Source organism: Takifugu rubripes, chromosome 8, assembly GCF_901000725.2.
Source record: "Takifugu rubripes chromosome 8, fTakRub1.2, whole genome shotgun sequence".
In the NCBI taxonomy this organism is placed as follows: Eukaryota; Metazoa; Chordata; class Actinopteri; order Tetraodontiformes; family Tetraodontidae; genus Takifugu; species Takifugu rubripes.
The window spans coordinates 14,830,408-14,850,672 of NC_042292.1; the positions used below are offsets into that span (position 1 = coordinate 14,830,408).

The window sequence follows — 20,265 nt, forward strand, 5'->3', positions numbered from 1 at the left end:
CAGAATGCACATGCAGTAGTGAGGTTTGTCCGTGCAGCTGCCACAGGAGGGGGCCGTTTGTCTAAAGGCGCAACAGGTCAGGGTGTTACTGTGCACCACCGCCGCGCTGCACACGCATCCATGCAGCAAACGAAGCAGCTGTCTGCGGTCACGCAGCTGATAGTTTGATTAAATTGGCGGAGAAAGTTTCTTAGCAATGAGCACAACAAGAGGATGTTTGTGGTCTGTCAGCTTCAATGTGTCCTTCCACTTTCAGACAGGAAAGAAAATTACTAAATAAGTTAAAAAATTAGGTGCTGGGTTTTGCTCCTGGTTTCTTCCTGTTAATATTCCCCCCACGTGTTGTTGCCATGGCGTTTGCTCCGCAGTAAAGTGTACCTGAATCGTACATGAAGAGCATAAGAATGATGAAGCATCAAAAGCAACTTTTTGAAGAATAGCTCACATTGGTACCATCCAAAGATGCCATATTTGTGATGTTTTTGGGTTGTTTTTTTGTAAAATTGTCCTTATTGATTAAAGATGCTAACCTTTTTTTCCAGACATCTAACCTAATACTAATTCTGTAATGTCTGTAATGTTATAAGACATAAGCCTACAAAATGCCATTTAAAGTAGTTGTGCTAATTTGTATATCCCAAAGGAGCAGTCAGGTGCACTGTGTTGTGATGTTTATGTACCCTCCAACAGTCAGAAGCTCACATTCTTCTTAGCAAACAGTCTGTCGGCTGATCATGTTATTCCGAGCCAATCGTAAGGTAATAGCGCATCGCATCATTTCCTCCACTATATCCTGCACATACGTGTGACAGCTGTGCAGAAACATGGCACGCGTAATCTTGCTGCGTCAGCTATTTTACAAGACAGCTCCAAAATCTCATCTCTCATTCAGCAACACTGACATTCTCCATCAACCAGAACAACTTCCCTTTTTTTTCTTTTTTTAAACAAACCAGTGATTTCCTGATGCCTCTGAAATACATCAAAGCAGAGTGAGCAGTTAGCATATGCCTCATGGGTGGTCATTTTATTGGACAGTGTAAAGACAACGATCTCAATTGGTTCATATTCGTCATACCAAAATGAGGCTATATAACTTAGCAGGCCTTTATGACCTGTACTGCAGCAAGACCTAAATCATAAAACATAATACAAAATTACCGGTTCGCTGCAACTCTGTCAAATTTCCTGCCCTTACACCAGTGCCCACTTTTACTGTCTTATCCTCCATATGGACCCTGTCTTTCAGAGCCCTTATTTTTAGCGAGCGTCACCTCAAAACTTAATATGGGAATGGCATCTTGAAGCTCTTCTTTCCTCAGGCTCTCAGCATATATCCATCCATACCTTAAGTCCTCCAGAGCCAGTATCTGGAGCTCTCCAGACGCCCTACACACCCACTGTCCCTTTTCATAGCCTTGGCTTCAAACAGGTGGCCGTGTGACCGAAGCACCCCCACCCCGCCATCAACTGGGTTGCGTTGTTGGGTAAGTGGGATCAGTGTCTCTTATACCCCTCCTTTCTCTGACCAGTGACCAGTGGAACCACGTGTGTGTCTATTTTAAAGGGGGGTTGTTGCGGTCAAACCGGCTCTTCTCTGGCCGGAGGAGAAAGGAAGCAGGCTGGGTTCCTAACTTTCCCTTCACGACGTCGACTTGCATTAGGGACAACATTAACACAAAAACGGTGCAAGTTTCCTCCCCACATCAACAGTTAAGGCTCTGAGGAAAGGTCGCAACCGCCAGGATGAAGTGGGGCTGGGTGTTTTTAGGGGTCTTCCTCTCTTTAGGGACTCTGTCCTGGGGGGAGAAGGGCTTGGAGATCCCAGAGTATGATGGCAAAGACCGTGTTCATGACCTTAGTGCCAAGAACTACAAGTCTATTATGAAGAAGTACGACGTGATGGTGATCTACTACCACAAAAACGTGGATGGGAACCGCAGTGCCATGAAGCAGTTGCAGATAGAGGAGCTGGCATTGGAGGTGGGTCTGTTACCATCTTATGGCTCTGGATGAATCGGTTGCCCATGTGGGTGAAGGGTCATGGTTGGCAGAGGGGAAATCTGGAGAAGTTGGCTCCAGTTGAGGATTCCTGATGCACAGTCATGGCTTTGATACCGCAGAACTGAGTAGAAGTAGAAGGCAATTGTCCCAGCGAAATCATGGGAGGAGAATTCTTGGATCGGGAGACACCAAAGACCATCTCCATTGTGCAGGAATTTTTTATTCTGAAACACCCTTTCAAATTTTGTTTGAGTGACTGTGAGTGTCACCTTACAAGTATAGTTTATCTCTCTAGCTATTTCCCATGCACCTTTCTGGTAGGACAGGCCGTTGCTCCGGTGGCTCTGCAAATCAGTGTCCAGCAGAAAATAAAATGGTTTGAATTTTCCATCTGCTGTCCTGTCAGAATAGAGGTGTCTCCTTACAGCGTACACTAGCCTCCCTTAGTCACCTCTGTAAATAGCCCAGGACTGTTCTGCATGCTTAGCAAGAAGCTAAAAGCCCTCCTGGGATGAGTCATGTTAGCGGCATTTCTCACCACAGCTACACACACCTGTGAGAAGAGACTAAACTCCTAAACCATTATTTGCACACTGGGGTCATTCGATCTGATCTATTTCCTCCCACCGCTGCCAAGTGACGCTGCTTATCAGAATAAGACCCTACTGGGCCTGAGTGTCTGTTGCAGACTGTTCAGCCAATCAGAGCAGAGCAAGTGAGGTGCCCTGGGCAGATGCTCAAAATAACTGGTTATTGCCACCTCTGAATATGCAATTATCATTTATTGAATTGGGAAATAAAGCTAAAGCTCCTTTTCATGCTTGGCGACGGTGATGGTGTTTTTTATATAAACTTTTGAAGCTACTTGGTTAGCTAGCTTGCCGCAAAATTTCCCAGGCTAATACTGTGTTTGTATAATGTCTAGTGAAACCAGTGTTTACTGGTTGACATTGTCTTCCTCATTTGTGTAATTTAACATGTTTTGAGGCACGCTCATGCTGGCAAAACATTTTTGTCTTTTGGTTTTAACATTAACTGCCTTAAAAAGGAGCAACTAGAGATGCAATAACAACTTTATGACTTGGTGACACTGGCATTTTTACCTTGAAAAGTTCAACTGATGCACTTTTGTACTCCAGTGATATTTCTGAAATGCGTACCGTTGACCACAACTCAGGTCTTCGTACTGTGTGTAAAGTAATCCACTGTATTCATCCCCTCCTGGTTTGGCCCAAGTTTAACCCACTTTGTGGGTTAAATATGTTTTTTGCATGCTGGCTAAAATGAAAGCAAGTTGCTGTGGAGTAGTGAGACCAACTAGCTGCAGGTTATACGGAGCTGATGTGGAGAACCTGCAGTGCTTTTATTGTTGTGAATGAGTTTTTAATGACCACTTTATCACTTTTGGGGTCACAGGGAGGGAGCCTATCCCAGATGCATATGAGCGAAGGCTGCGTACACCCCAGGATGAGTTGCCAGCTCATCGCAGGGCCAAATGTGTGAATTTGGGAGTACGGTGCCTTGCTTAAGGGTACCTCAGTAATGCTTTGAAGGTGTCCTGACACCTCTTCCTGTTAGCAGAACATCTCCCAAGATTTGTCTGGACTAGGACTTGGACCGAGAGCCCTCCACTTCTCAGTCTAGTCCCCTACAGCCTGACCCACCACCCCCGTGATGGAATCCATCTGTTATTTTTTTGTCATAATGTAAACACTCATGTTCATCACTGCTCTGGTGCGAACTAAAATGCTTACACATGCCCAGGAATATGTTTTTAATTTGCTGTTCCACTGTGACAAGATGCCACAGAGAGACCTACAAGTATTCCGACCAGGAAAGAGCTGAAGGAAATCGCTGCCGATCCTTTTTTCCTCCCCTTTCTTTCTCGGTTGCTTCTAATTATCGTAATCCTGTAGAAAAGGTGTCATAATGTACAATAATTCTTCGGGGTTTGACAGAGGCTTCTGCTTCGTCCATTCACATTTCCTCCCAACTATCGAGATACCCGAGGGAAAGGTCAGTCCGTCGCCATGGTAACCATTAACACGTCCTTTCACAATAAATCTCATGCTTACATTTTTAATTGACATAGGTGATGGAGGAGAAGAGACTAATTTGGGATCTGCTATTTCAGGAAGGGAATCAGTTTATGAAGGAAATGCTGCAGATTGGTTTCCTATATAAGAATTATTTTTGTTGCTACAGGGTATTGAAGGGTTTATGCAATATTTGACCCTAATAAAACATTAACCTGGGAACATAGCCATTCTGCGTAAAACCAGGATATATGATTCAGTGTTTCTTGCCTATTTTTCTTTCCTTAAAAGACATGTTAACATGTCAAATTCTGAGTGGCACCTTATCATGGTCTAATGACGGCAACGGTGTCATGTTGTCATGGACATTTTTAGCCTGGTAGGGTCTCCCGAAGCATCGTGGCCCTGGTTGACAGACTGAGAAAGTGCAGTTAAAGATGGCCCCCAATATAGAACCAAATCCAGGATCACTTTTCCGAACCCAGGGAGGGGATCCGTTGGCAGTCTCGGAGCACAACAGTGTGGTTGAGGCAGCTCAACGGCTGTCAACACAAAACAAGATTTGTGAGGCACCTATCATGTTGCATATGCAGCGTTTATGTTATAAATCTCAAACACTGATACAAACATTTGGGATTATGCCTAGGGGCATATGTAGCGCAGAACGACGCCTATTTCCTTCCAGTTCCACAGGTTCTTACTTTTCTTTATAAATTTTTAATTTTCAAGATTGGGCTGAGATAAACCTCATGACACCCGTATGCCACCATCAAGGCTCCATCCAGAGCCATAAAAGATATTACACAACTGCTCTAATGTGCTTTAAAGCTCTCCTGCTGAAAGAAGGAGTTGGAGGAGTCCTGCTTTGGGGCTGAAAGAAAGCTGGAAATGCTTAAAGTGGTTGCCTAAAAATACAGGCAAAATGAAGACTTTTAGGTTTGAATACATTCCAGGGAAGGTAGTTAGCTCGTACTTCTCAGCTCTTAACACAGCCACTCTGCCTCTCAAGTCAGGGAAAACAGCTCCCAACAACCTCCCAAAATAGTTCTCCAGGTCTATGACAGCAGTCCCACATGCTGATTTCCTCAATGCTAAAATTAGCCCACCCACCGCCCGTCATCTTGACCACTCCCCCAGCTGATTTTCCCAGTCTTCCTCTGTCTACGAACGTCTCCCCCTAAATTATTCATCTGGAAAATGCACGAGGGAAATGCAGTAGATCAAGCCATAACATAAAAGATTTACACGAGACCACTTGACTCTATAGTTTCTCGGAGACATTCTCCTCTGTGCTTACTTCTGTTGGCTATGTAGGTACCAGGATTCCAAACAAGTACAAAACCACAAATGTTCAGAGCAAAACAGGCTCAAAATGTCACACATTTCAATATGTCTTTCAGTTGCATGTCCAAACCCCCCTCCCCATATTCAATCTGTGGTAAGAAGTAGCAAAAATTATCATTCAACACGTCTTTGTTGCGTGGAACACCTGCAGGGGATTTATGTAACCCACCCAAAAAAATTCAGCAGGGACTCTTCTCTGTAAATTGGCCTCCCTTGTTTTCTGTTAGTGAGTCACTCGCACACGGTCGCGGACACTTCTGTCCCCACAGTTTGTTGTTGTGAATACGCCGGTCTGCTGTGGAGATTGCTGAAAGCCTTGCAGCCGTTGCATCATGACTCCAAAGAGGTCACACTGTTCGCTGAAAAAAGTGAAATCGCCTCGAAAGAATCAAAGGATGTTTATTTTAAAGAACAAAGCCCAATAAGAGAACAAAACATAAAGGCTCCTCCAACGTTTCCTACCAAATCCTTTACAGCAATCTTCCAAACCGTGTATTTCCACAGGCGGGAGGCATCGAGCTGGGGTTGACTGCTGTGCGTGAATGTTTCATGACCATGTGGAAATAGTGTTATGTAACAGGCTGGTGTGGAACACCCTGATGTGTTCCTGTAGCATGATGTGTCATTAATTTAGGGATCTAGCATGGGGACCAAAGCGTGTTAACTTGAATTATTTCACAAGCTAGAAGAGACGGGTCAAAAAACTCTTCATTTCAAAGGCTGCCTGTGGGAATAGAGAAGGTATTTTGTTGGATCCTATGTATGTGTTTGAAATTGTGACTGTTATCATCAAGTAGTAAAATGTACAACTGTTCATCCATTTAAAATTTAGATTTATGGTCCATATTCTCGCGTCCATTTACCATTTACCGTTTGCTGTATTTAAACCAGTGTCTGGGTTTAAAACATTGTTGGAATTACTCGTTGAAACGCACCAGGAACGGACATCGGTGCCCGATAACATCACCCAAACTCACCATCAGGGTCCACATAATTACACATATTAGCAATAGGCTAATCTATTGAACCAGTATTGACCTTTTACAAACAAATGACTCATCGGTGTCTCAAACTGCGTTGGTCATGGCGCCAGACTAAAACGTATAAAACCAGAGGACAGACACTGAAGGCAAGTTCGCACTTCCAGTCATTTTATTGAAAATCTAACCTCAAGGTGGGACAGTTGGGTCAAAACCTCACCCTGGTTTCTTATAAATACTTGGGGAAAGACCTGGACTCTCAGCCTGATGACACCAGATAACAATAAATTACTTCTCTTCCACCACGTTTTGGAGAGAAGTAAAGGAATCAATTATATGAGATTAATTTAAAATGAGTGAGGGAGTGATTAAAGAATGCAGCCATGAGCTGTTAGATGAGCTGCTGAGCTTGAAACATCATAAAAAGGTTATTACATGCCAAGAGTACTTTAAATACACAGTAGTAGTAACCTACACTTGAGGGGACCCACCGCTCCAAAGGTTATTTAAGTGCAATAAAGAAAATCTGGCAAAACAAGGCAAACAATATCTGGCATCCTTAGAGAGAAATTTGTTATTTAATTGCACAAAAGCATCATGAAAATGTTTGTTTATCGTACCGGTTATTTTAACTTGTCTTTCTCTTGACTAATATTCAGTTAAATCTTAAGTTTCCTATGAATACCATCTTTTCCTTTGCAAAATTCACCAGTTAGCAACAAGTTTGTAGCCATTAACTTCGGAAAATCTGTTTTGGACCCACATTTCCACAGTAACAACAACAACAACTATGCAGCTCTATGAAACGGTTGGACATGTTGACAGCAAAGCTAATGTAGTTGTTTTTCGGCAGCTCGAGTTGTTAACAAGCGGCTGCTGTCATTGGCACCCAAATCAGTGATTCATCGAGACTTTTCAAAGCATCAGAACTGTGGGAGGGAGAACATTACCTTCATGTTTGTGCCAGCCCGGGCTTTTCTTATGATTTTAACAATATACATAGAACTTTATATATGTCAAGACGTAGTTTTATATACAGACCTGAGTTATGCTGGAGCAAAGCCAGCCTGACCAGCATGTACCGTAGGTTACCCGGAGTTATAAACACTCGGAGCAAGCTCACAGGCAGGTATAACTAAAGAAATCCTCTTTCTCCCCCTCCAGCTTTTTGACAGCTCAGCATGGTAGTCTGAGCTCTTCCTGTGGCAGCTGATGCTGAGTGATTATTGGCAGACGGGGCCAGGCAATTACACCGTTGACCTCCCACTTGGCTCCGTGCACTCAAACTTGCACAAGGGTCGGGTTACTGGAAGAGTGCAGATAGGGAGAGTGGAGAAGATGTCAAATTAATTGGGGGCACAGGGAGGATCACAAGAGAGACTTTTTTATCGGAACAAAACAGGTGAGGGGGCTATAGGGAGGACTGATGGCTGCTAGGTGTTAAATTGTATCTCACATATCTTCTTCCATTCATCAACATCAAGCGCTCCTGGCATCACTTTAATGGCTATTATAAATTATCCAGGTTTACTAACTTGGACTTGTGGGAACAAGGAGGGGGGGATTATGGGAGGAAATCCTGGGGAACCAAATTTGAATCAAGTCGTTGAAACATTTGCCAAACCATTGTGCGATTGGCACAATGGCAGTTTCACAATTAATACAGTTAAAAACAGGAGCTTCGGTTGCTTGTTGAAGAACCCCGCACAGCCACAACAGCCTGGCACCTCCTCCTCATGCTGGTTCCCCGCTGTTGTGGGATGGCATCCCATTCCTCAACCAGCATGTGGTCCCTCTGGCACACCAAAGCTGAGCCCTCAAGTGTTCAATAGGACTGGAGTCAGGACTGCTGGCAGGCCTTTCCACTCCCAAATCCTGGAGGTCTCTAACAAACCCTGCTCTGTGGGGGCACAGTCATTTTGATGAACAGGGTACAGTCTCCTACTTTGGAGAGATGGGACTACCAGAATCTCATCTCATCTCATCTCATATCTCCCTGTACTGAGACTGCTGCTATGATTGACCAGAGATGACAGGTTTAGAACAAGCCCGTTCTTAGAACTGCAATCCTACAACAACTTAGTACAAAAGGGGCTTTTGGCATAAAAGATTCGACAAACTTTTAACAAATGTGCCGCAATTTAACGGGAAAAAACCACAAGTTCCTCTCTTTTTGTACATTTTTCATATTTCCTACATATACTGTATTTTTAATGTGCTACTTTTTGTGCCATATGAAACTTGTGTGTAAAGTGTAAATGTAAACATAGGGAGGGCCAATCAGACAAATATATCTGTTACCATACGTATGGTTTTAAGAACAGTTGCAGACGATTTTTACTAACTAAATTAATCAAACACAAATCCCGGATATCAAACGTGTTGGGTTGACCCCAAAGTCATCATGTTGCCCTGTCACCTAGACTCCGAGTCACTCTTTAGTTCACCACGATTACTCTGTGGGCCTTAATTACTTCTGTCAGTAGGCCTAATTGCAGTGATTAGAAAAGCAATGAGTTGAGTCCTCACAGCAGTCAGCTGCCGGCTCCTCATTATGTGGTTACGCTCTTATCCTGTCAATAAAGCTGCCAACATTTCCAACCAGCTCGGCATGTTTGGACTTCACCAACTAATAAGATTTTAGAACGTGTCTGTTGACGAACTGTTCGTAATTGGATATGTTGCTTTTCTCCTGACAGGGAACCTTCACGTCTGCCTGCAAGCAGAAACGCCTAATAAGATGTTTTCATTAATTGATGGGTCGATTGTTGCTACAGTTTTCATCTCCTGCTGTTTGACTCTTACATTTTTCATAATGAACAGGGAGGCGCTTGTTACCTACTTTCTCACAGGCCAGAACTACTTTGTGACGACGCACGGTCACATTTTTGACAGAGCATTCTGACACAACGTCGTATATTTTCATTTCTGACTTGCTGATGCTCAGGTTGCCACCGCCCACCACCCGGCTGCCAGCAGTGCCACAAACTTGGACGACTTGAGCCTCAGTGGCCTGGATGAAGGACTGCACCGGAACCCTGCCACACAGGCCTTTCTTTACCAGGTAGCTGTAACCAGACGCAGAGTTATTGCAACTTACGGCATTAAAGGATCTAACCTCATTTCAACTGTTACCTCTTCCATTGTCTGACATCGTCTCTGTCAAAGTCCTTATTGAGAATGTGCCTGTTGACAAACTGCTGGTATTTATCTCCACGGTTCTCCTGCTGGCAGGGCTGAGGGTTGGTGACGCCAGGATCGGCCCAGGAAACGCTGCCCTTTCCCTCACGGATGAGGAGGGATACGGCGAAGGCGGTGAGGAGAGCAACGTTCATCGTTCAGGACCAAAGGCTGAAAAACAAGAGAGCGGCGTTACGCAAGTCGTTAAAACGTTTGAATCGATGGTGCAGAAATCTGCTGCATCCTCTCACCGTTTTCTTGGAGTTGCTGCTGTTGTCTCAGACGTCTGTGAAACTGATGTGCTGAGAAAAACAGCAACCTTTTATAGTTGGGGAGGTAGAGTTCAAACCACAACCCGCTGTTTTAATACCTTTTTAGGTGATATTTCCCTTGGGGTTTTTTTGGTTTTTATTTTATTTTTTTACCCTTCCCACAGTAATGCTCGGTTTTCTGTATTTAAGCCTCATAGCTGACAACTTTTATAAGTAATTTAGCTTATTATTATTTTAATTCTGGTCCCACACTGACATGCATCAAAATGATAGTTTGAACTTTTAAGATCTCCGACTGTTAAATTCATCTTAAAAAAGCAATGAAGATACAGATTCTAACTGAGAAGGTTCTTGTATACTATTCTCAAAACCTACATGAGCACACACATCCTTCTATCTTCTATCTTTGTGAGGACTTTAACCTCCCAACTAAATGCTCAACCCTAACCGTCCACTTCAATACCAGATTGTAGCACTACAACAGCTCTTTGAGCATGTGAAGACCAGACAAAAGTCTTCATTTTCATAGTAGAATGGGTATTTTGGTTCTCAAATCATAGCATATACAAGAAGACACATCAGATGTCACCTTAGATGCTGTCAGTGAGGGAGGAAGCAGATGGAGCCGCTGGTCTGTTGTTGCTGTTTCTCTAACTTACAGACGTAACTAGATAAATACCACAAATACCACCAGTTGAAATGTTCTCACGTATCGGCTGGCCTCGCTCAAAGGCGTCGAAATGATCACTCTTGTCACACATCTGACCCAGTGGTGACTCACAGATGTCTTGAATCCTTTCAAAACACAAATTGGTTACTTTACTGAAGAGACCAAGAGTGAGCAGTGATACTCGTAATACTCACTAATAATGTTTATAGTGATGTGTGGTTTAAGAAATGTTTGATACACATCTTTAAAATCATATTTCATAAAAATGCACCACAAGTTTTGTCTCAAACATCCCAGGAACAAATGATCTATATTCATTTATTGCTTATTAACATCAGACTGGCTCCTTGGTCACCATCTTCTTGAAGTTTCACTCTGTCGATAATAAAAATCTGTTTTTTAAAATAAAACAAAACAAAACATTAAACTGTGAGGCCTTCTTTTCTTGGAAGAGTTGACATCAACCCATCTTTCTGATGTCCGCTGACATTAATGTGCTGAAACTCGCTGCCCTAAAACAACCCAATGTGATTTCTTAGAACTAGAGTGAGAGTCAGGGAATTGGAGAAATTCTGTACTACTTTTGTCCACTTTTGTCAATTGGACTGTTTTTCTTCTCTTGAAGACGTTTCGCCTTCTAACCAGAAGGCTTCTTCAGTTCTGAACTCGCTGGGGACAGAGTTTGAATATAGAGCCCTTGTGGACCGTTGGCGTCGTTGGCAGGGTCGTGAGCAGGGTCGTGGGCAGGGTCGTGGGCAGGGTCGTTGGCAGGGTCATGGGCAGGGTTGTTGGCAGGATCATGGGCAGGGTCGTTGGCGGGGTCGTTGGCGGGGTCGTTGGCGGGGTCGTTGGCAGGGTCATGGGCAGGGTCGTGGGCAGGGTCATGGGCAGGGTCGTGGGCAGGGTCATGGGCAGGGTCGTGGGCAGGGTTGTTGGCAGGGTCATGGGCAGGGTCGTGGGCAGGGTCGTGGGCAGGGTCGTGGGCAGGGTTGTTGGCAGGGTCATGGGCAGGGTCGTTGGCAGGGTCGTGGGCAGGGTCGTGGGCAGGGTCGTTGGCAGAGTCGTTGGCAGGGTCGTTGGTTCTTGTTAAAGTAGCGAACGGTGAGGTACAGTTGGATGATGAGGTCACTTATTTTGCAGACTGCATGCCAACCGTGTTGTAGTGTCTGCAGGAAGCTTCGCTGACCACGACCCTTGAAAAATGTGCGTCAGCTAAAGCCGCGATCACATATTTAGGCAAGTAGGTGAGCCAATGGTGCAATTCTAGCACCATTAAGAAAGGAGAACCTGGCAATGCTGCGGCTCAACATCACAGCCAGATCACAATCCCTCCATGTTCTTAGATTATATCCATAACAAGAACCAATGCGTCGGGCCGTTTTGGCCCAAAACTTGATATTAGAGATTCGCCTGTCTCAGTGAATAACCTCTTCACTTCCTCCTGTTTTCTCTCCACCAGTACCGATATACAATTTGTGCTTGAACGCACTAAAAAAGATGTAAAAGTCGCATCATTTAGCACATCTTTGCTGCACCAATCATCTAAAGACAATTGTTGCTCCCTCTCTGTGATGAATTTGTGGTGTCCATATGTACATTCAGCTTTCACCCTTTTTGGCTGCTTGTTGGCAACATCCAGATCTTTGTGTACCTGATAATCATCTATATCACAGGTAAGCTACACACTTCTCTTGGATACATGGCATCAAAAACATTCCCGAGGAGTTCTCAGAAAGCCGGAAAGCCAGGTTTGCTGTTTCTTTTCTGGCTATGTGAAACACTCAGAAAAAGGAGAGCAAAGAAGCTAACTTCTAAGCTAACCTTGACACCCCCCCCCCCCCCCCCCCCCACCACCCCCATTTTCTCCAGTTTGCCGATGATTCAAAGGTTTCTACTTGCTTTTCCTACTGAAACCCACGTTGACCCAATGATGTTTGAAGAGAAATGAAACTTTGCACTCTATTTTTAGCTTCAGATGTAGTTGCACATTGAATGGATGCAGAAAATGAGTTTATTTATGACAGTGAGCAAAAGCAAAAGAAGCACAAATAGAGCACAATTCTAACAGGACAAGATGATGCGAACAAAGCACGACCTCTGCTAGCAGCACCACAGCTCCCTGTTGTTGCCATCAGTCTCAAATGCAGCGTTGCATGTGAGCGTAAAGAAGACGTTTTCACTCTTTGGGGGTGTAATTTAGGAACATCTCTTATTTTCAGGTTCCTGATTTCTCCATTTTTCATAATGAACAGGGAGACACCTGTTGCTCACTTTGTTACAGGCTAGAACTACTTTGTGCTTGCTCCCGGTCACTTTTGTTACAGAGCATTTCTTGCTTGTTTTTTGTGACTCGACGTCATACACTTTCATATTTGAGGTGCTGATGCACAGGTTCCCACCGTTCACCACGCGTTTGCCAGAAGTGCGACAAACTTGACTGACTTGATTCTCATCGGCGTCGATGAAGGACTGAACGGGAGTTCTCCCACACAGGTTTTTCTCCAGCAGGTATCTGGAACCAGACACAACGTCTTATTCATAATCTGATGCTAACGTTTCACACATAGTTTATTCCAGAAACGTGAGGGACAGTTCTGCCACATGGTGGCTCAGACGGCTGCGATGAGACGTCAAGTCTTATCGTTACTCCACAAAATCGTCACTCATGAGAAATCTTTACACTTTAGCAAATCAACAAATACAAACTCTTTTCGGCCAAGAAGTTGCTGCCTTTCACTGGTACCTGCTCCATTGTTGCTTATCTGTCCTGTCAAAGATTTCCTTTAGAACGTGTCTCTGGACAAACTCATCGTAATTGTGTTGACTGCTTTTGTCCTGACAGGGAACCTTCACGTCGTCGCGCTCGGCCCTGGAAAACTGTCCTTTCCCCTCGTGCACGAGGACAAAGATGGTGACGATGGTGACGAGAGCAAAGTTCATTTTTCCGGCCTGTGGAAAAAGAAAAACGGCGTTAAACAGAGTTGGTGCTGACGACGTCCCTCGTCTTCCTCTGCGAGGACGAACTTGAAGCTTACGTCTCAGCTGGAAGTCTGAAGAGTCCAGTTCTGCTGAGGACACCAGCAGCCTTTTAAACACCAGTGATGAGGAAGTTACACCAAACTTGGTAAAGTTTCAACACATTTAAAACGGTTTCCTGTTTGTTGTTTCCTGTTTTGGAGGTTTGGAGTTGCTCTTTTTCCCTTATTTTTCTGACCGAAAGCCAGTCCAGAGCCGAGGTTCAAATCTGGGAACTTTTCTTCATTTGCACCTTAAATTTACCACATTTTCTTCGTATTTGCATTTTTTTATTTGTCAAAGTTAAGCTCCTATTTGCACATTGACTGGTAGATCTCTGGATGGGGGATGAATGAAGGACAATCGTGCAGCTTCTCTTGATGCTCCGTTGCTAACAGTCCTGGGAGAAGTCCCGCATCCAGGCCTCCTCACCACCGTCACCCTGTCCTCCCATTTATCTTTTCAGTCCTAACTGGAGCTTTGCAAGTGTGAACATGTTATATGATGCGTTCCTTCATTGCGTGTTTGATTTTGATCTCCCGCCGTTTTGATTTTTCCTTTTTTCTGCTTTGATTCCGATCCCTCAAATGTTCCCAGGAACAGCAGGGTCGTACCCAAAGGTGTGAAACTGCTGACTCGTGGGAACGCCTCATGTTTGACTCCGACAGGTCTTTGATGCGACACGTCTGTCTTTGATGGGGACAGTTTTTGTCACTTTTCCAGCTGAGTTTTTGCACTCTTGCATGTCGGAGTTTCTGTTTCAGAAACATTTGCAGATATCAACCTTTTCTGTCAGACTCAATCCAAACTGCACGGAGTAGAATGGAATGTTTTGGTCTTCTTCAGGAGTGTCTCACTGCCTCGGAGCTGAAGAGCTCACCATTAAAGTCCAGCTTAGCAAATATCATGCTAGCGTGTGCGTGAGGCTCCTGGGGGGATCCATCAGTGTGCGCAGGTGGCGTCGAGTCCGTCCGGCCGCACATCGCTCAATGAATCGAACTCTGTGACACGATCTAACGTGCACTTTATTCACGCACAGCCACCGATAAAGAGAGGAAGTTGGGGACGAACTTGGCCACTCTTTAGTTTTGCCAGTTCTTCTCCCCGATGTTGAACAGTTTAAGCGACAAAAACCCGGCGAAGCATTTTTTTCACGAGTTCTGAAGCCTTTTTGGTTCAGTCGTGCCTAAAATTCTCTAAATCTATTTTAAATCCTGTTTTATTGATGACTCAATGCTTTCTTTTACTGGTTTTAATGAGAACAAACTTACATTGTGCACAAGTATAATTTGATGCAGTACATTGTCAGGTAAATTGGTTTTACACACGTGTCTTTGATCTGTCAGTGATTTACACTCTTTGTCATCAATTTTCGATGAAATGTTGAAGACTTTGCTGTCGCTACTGACACGTTTTAGCATTTTAAAGTCGAGATTGTCCAGGACGGACTCTGCTGCCAGCAGAACTGTGAGCTATTGTATTGAAAATGCAGCTTTGCATACAAGCAGAAACACATATTTTCCTTCACTGAGGGTTATTAGAACATTTCACCTTTCCAGCTTTCTGATTTGTCCATTTTTGATAATGAACAGGGAAACACTGATCCTTTACTTTGTTACAGCCTAGAACTACTTTGCCATTTCTCTCTCTCGACATTATAATATAACAGTTCTGATTTATTTGGAGTGATATTATATCATACACTTTCATATCTGAGTTGCTGATGCACAGGTTCCCGCCGTTCACCACGCGCTGGCCAGAAGTGCGACAAACTTCAATGACATCACTATCCTTGGCCTCGATGAACGACTGGACGAAGGTTCTCCCACACAGACTTTTGTTCAGCAGGTATCTGGAACAGACACACAAAGTTGAGTGTGGTTTTATTACATGTTCATCCCTCCCATTAACACATTTAGTAAAAATACAAATTCTGGGTTCAAGCTGCTGCTTTTTCACTGGTACCTGCTCCATTGTTCCTTATCCTTCCTGTCAAAGCTCTCGTTTAGAACGTGTCTGTTGACGAACTGTTCGTATTTGGATATTTTGCTTTTCTCCTGACAGGGCTGAACCTTCACGTCGTCGCGCTCGGCCCCGGAAAACTTTCCTTTCCCCTCGTGCACGAGGAGGAAGATGGTGACGATGGTGACGAGAGCAAAGTTCATTTTTCTGGCCTGTGGAAAAAGAAAAACGGCGTTAAACAGAGTTGGTGCTGACGACGTCCTTCATCTTCCTCTGCGAGGACGAACTTGAAGCTTACGTCTCAGCTGGAAGTCTGAAGAGTCCAGTTCTGCTGAGGACACCAGCAGCCTTTTAAACACCAGTGATGGGGAAGTCACACCAAACTTGCTAAAGTTTTAACACGTTTAAAACGGTTTCCTGTTTGTTGTTTCCTGTTTTGGAGGTTTGGAGTTGCTCTTTTTTCCTTATTTTTCTGACCGAAAGCCAGTCCAGAGCCGAGGTTCAAATCTGGGAACTTTTCTTCATTTGCACCTTAAATTTACCACATTTTCTTCGTATTTGCATTTTTTATTTGTCAAAGTTAAGCTCCTATTTGCACATTGACTGGTAGATCTCTGGATGGGGGATGAATGAAGGACAATCGTGCAGCTTCTCTTGATGCTCCGTTGCTAACAGTCCTGGGAGAAGTCCCACATCCAGGCCTCCTCACCACCGTCACCCTGTCCTCCCATTTATCTTTTCAGTCCTAACTGGAGCTTTGCAAGTGTGAACATGTTATATGATGCGTTCCTTCATTGCGTGTTTGATTTTGATCTCCCGCCGTTTTGATTTTTCCTTTTTTCTGCTTTGATTCCGATCCCTCAAATGTTCCCAGGAACAGCAGGGTCGTACCCAAAGGTGTGAAACTGCTGACTCGTGGGAACGCCTCATGTTTGACTCCGACAGGTCTTTGATGCGACACGTCTGTCTTTGATGGGGACAGTTTTTGTCACTTTTCCAGCTGAGTTTTTGCACTCTTGTATGTCGGAGTTTCTGTTTCAGAAACATTTGCAGATATCAACCTTTTCTGTCAGACTCAATCCAAACTGCACGGAGTAGAATGGAATGTTTTGGTCTTCTTCAGGAGTGTCTCACTGCCTCGGAGCTGAAGAGCTCACCATTAAAGTCCAGCTTAGCAAATATCATGCTAGCATGTGCGTGAGGCTCCTGGGGGGATCCATCAGTGTGCGCAGGTGGCGTCGAGTCCGTCCGGCCGCACATCGCTCAATGAATCGAACTCTGTGACACGATCTAACGTGCACTTTATTCACGCACAGCCACCGATAAAGAGAGGAAGTTGGGGACGAACTTGGCCGCTCTTTAGTTTTGCCAGTTCATCTCCCCGATGTTGAACAGTTTAAGGGACAAAAACCTGGCGCAGCATTTTTTTCATGAGTTCTGAAGCCTTTTTGGTTCAGTCGTGCCTAAAATTCTCTAAATCTATTTTAAATCCTGTTTTATTGATGACTCAATGCTTTCTTTTACTGGTTTTAATGAGAACAAACTTACATTGTGCACAAGTATAATTTGATGCAGTACATTGTCAGGTAAATTGGTTTTGCACACATGTCTTTGTTCTGTCAGTGATTTACACTCTTTGTCATCAATTTTCGATGAAATGTTGAAGACTTTGCTGTCGCTACTGACACATTTTAGCATTTTAATGTCCAGATTGTCCAGGACGGACTCTGCTGCCAGCAGAACTGTGAGCTATTGTACTGAAAATGCAGCTTTGCATACAAGCAGAAACACATATTTTCCTTCACTGAGGGTTATTAGAACATTTCACCTTTCCAGCTTTCTGATTTGTCCATTTTTGATAATGAACAGTAAAGTAAAAGTAAAGAAATCTTTTAAGATCTCCGACTGTTAAATTCATCTTAAAAAAGCAATGAAGATACAGATTCTAACTGAGAAGGTTCTTGTATACTATTCTCAAAACCTACATGAGCACACACATCCTTCTATCTTCTATCTTTGTGAGGACTTTAACCTCCCAACTAAATGCTCAACCCTAACCGTCCACTTCAATACCAGATTGTAGCACTACAACAGCTCTTTGAACATGTGAAGACCAGACAAAAGTCTTCATTTTCATAGTAGAATGGGTATTTTTGGTTCTCAAATCATAGCATATACAAGAAGACACATCAGATGTCACCTTAGATGCTGTCAGTGAGGGAGGAAGCAGATGGAGCCGCTGGTCTGTCGTTGCTGTTTCTCTAACTTACAGACGTAACTAGATAAATACCACAAATACCACCAGTTGAAATGTTCTCACGTATCGGCTGGCCTCGCTCAAAGGCGTCGAAATGATCACTCTTGTCACACATCTGACCCAGTGGTGACTCACAGATGTCTTGAATCCTTTCAAAACACAAATTGATTACTTTACTGAAAGAGACCAAGAGTGAGCAGTGATACTCGTAATACTCACTAATAATGTTTATAGTGATGTGTGGTTTAAGAAATGTTTGATACACATCTTTAAAATCATATTTCATAAAAATGCACCACAAGTTTTGTCTCAAACATCCCAGTAACAAATTATCTATATTCATTTATTTCTTATTAACATCAGACTGGCTCCTTGGTCACCATCTTCTTGAAGTTTCACTCTGTCAATAATAAAAATCTGTTTTTTAAAATAAAACAAAACATTAAACTGTGAGGCCTTCTTTTCTTGTAAGAGTTGATATCAACCCATCTTTCTGATGTCCGCTGACATTAATGTGATGAAACTCGCTGCCCTAAAACAACCCAATGTGATTTCTTAGAACTAGAGTGAGAGTCAGGGAATTGGAGAAATTCTGTACTACTTTTCATGGGCAGGGTCATGGGCAGGGTCGTTGGCAGGGTCGTTGGCAGGGTCGTTGGCAGGGTCGTGGGCAGGGTCGTGGGCAGGGTCGTGGGCAGGGTCGTTGGCAGGGTCGTTGGCAGGGTCGTGGGCAGGGTCGTTGGCAGGGTCGTGGGCAGGGTCGTTGGCAGGGTCGTTGGCAGGGTCGTTGGCAGGGTCGTGGGCAGGGTCGTTGGCAGGGTCGTTGGCAGGGTCGTTGGCAGGGTCGTGGGCAGGGTCGTTGGCAGGGTCGTGGGCAGGGTCGTTGGCAGGGTCGTGGGCAGGGTCGTTGGCAGGGTCGTTGGCAGGGTCGTGGGCAGGGTCGTTGGCAGGGTCGTGGGCAGGGTCGTTGGCAGGGTCGTTGGCAGGGTCGTGGGCAGGGTCGTGGGCAGGGTCGTTGGCAGGGTCGTTGGTTCTTGTTAAAGTAGCGAACGGTGAGGTACAGTTGGATGATGAGGTCACTTATTTTGCAGACTGCATGCCCACTGTGTTGTAGTGTCTGCAGGAAGCTTCGCTGACCACGACCCTTGAAAAATGTGCGTCAGCTAAAGCCGCGATCACATATTTAGGCAAGTAGGTGAGCCAATGGTGCAATTCTAGCACCATTAAGAAAGGAGAACCTGTCAATGCTGCGGCTCAACATCACAGCCAGATCACAATCCCTCCGTGCTCTTAGATTATATCCATAACAAGAACCAATGCGTCGGGCCGTTTTGGCCCAAAAACTTGATATTAGAGATTCGCCTATCTCAGTGGATACCCACTTCACTTCCTCCTGTTTTCTCTCCACCAGTACCAATATACAATTTGTGCTTGAACGCACTAAAAAAGATGTACAAGTCGCATCATTTAGCACATCTTTGCTGCACCAATCATCTAAAGACAATTGTTGCTCCCTCTCTGTGATGAATTTGTGGTGTCCATATGTACATTCAGCTTTCACCCTTTTTGGCTGCTTGTTGGCAACATCCAGATCTTTGTGTACCTGATAATCATCTATATCACAGGTAAGCTACACGCTTCTCTTGGATACATGGCATCAAAAAGATTCCCGTGGAGTTCTCATAAAGCCGGAAAGCCAGGTTTGCTGTTTCTTTTCTGGCTACGTGAAACACTCAGAAAAAGGAGAGCAAAGAAGCTAACTTCTAAGCTAACCTTGACACCCCCCCCACCCCCATTTTCTCCAGTTTGCCGATGATTCAAAGGTTTCTACTTGCTTTTCCTACTGAAACCCACGTCGACCCAATGATGTTTGAAGAGAAATGAAACTTAGTTGTAGTTGCACATTGAATGGATGCAGAAAATGAGTTTATTTATGACAGTGAGCAAAAGCAAAATAAGCACAAATAGAGCACAATTCTAACAAGACAAGATGACCCTAACATAGCACGACCTCTGCTAGCAGCACCACAGCTCCCTGTTGTTGCCATCAGTCTCAAATGCAGCGTTGCATGTGAGCGTAAACACCCAAGAAGACGTTTTCACTCTTTGGGGGTGTAATTTAGGAACAATTCACATTTTCAGGTTCCTGATTTCTCCATTTTTCATAATGAACAGGGAGACACCTGTTGCTCACTTTGTTACAGGCTAGAACTACGTTGTGCTTGCTCCCGGTCACTTTTGTTACATCGCATTTCCCGCTTGTTTTTCTTGACTCGACGTCATACACTTTCATATCTGAGGTGCTGATGCACAGGTTCCCACCGTTCACCACGCGTTTGCCAGAAGTGCGACAAACTTCTCTGACTTGATTCTCATCGGCGTCGATGAAGGACTGAACGGGAGTTCTCCCACACAGGTTTTTCTCCTCCAGGTATCTGGAACCAGACACAACGTCTTATTCTTAATCTGATGCTAACGTTTCACACATAGTTTATTCCAGAAACGTGAGGGACAGTTCTGCCACATGGTGGCTCAGACGGCTGCG

The 20,265-nt window shown here is 44.3% G+C and overlaps 1 protein-coding gene across 1 annotated transcript in view; it reads left to right on the plus strand.

The window, feature by feature from the left end:
* Positions 1-1,550: 1,550 nt before the first annotated feature.
* casq1b (calsequestrin 1b) overlaps positions 1,551-20,265 on the plus strand; it is a 37,350-nt gene continuing 18,635 nt past the window's right edge. The window contains exon 1 of the mRNA XM_003977835.3: positions 1,551-1,983. Within this exon, the coding sequence (XP_003977884.2) occupies positions 1,747-1,983 (237 nt within the window). The 5' untranslated portion in view covers positions 1,551-1,746. The remainder of the gene's footprint in view (positions 1,984-20,265) is intronic.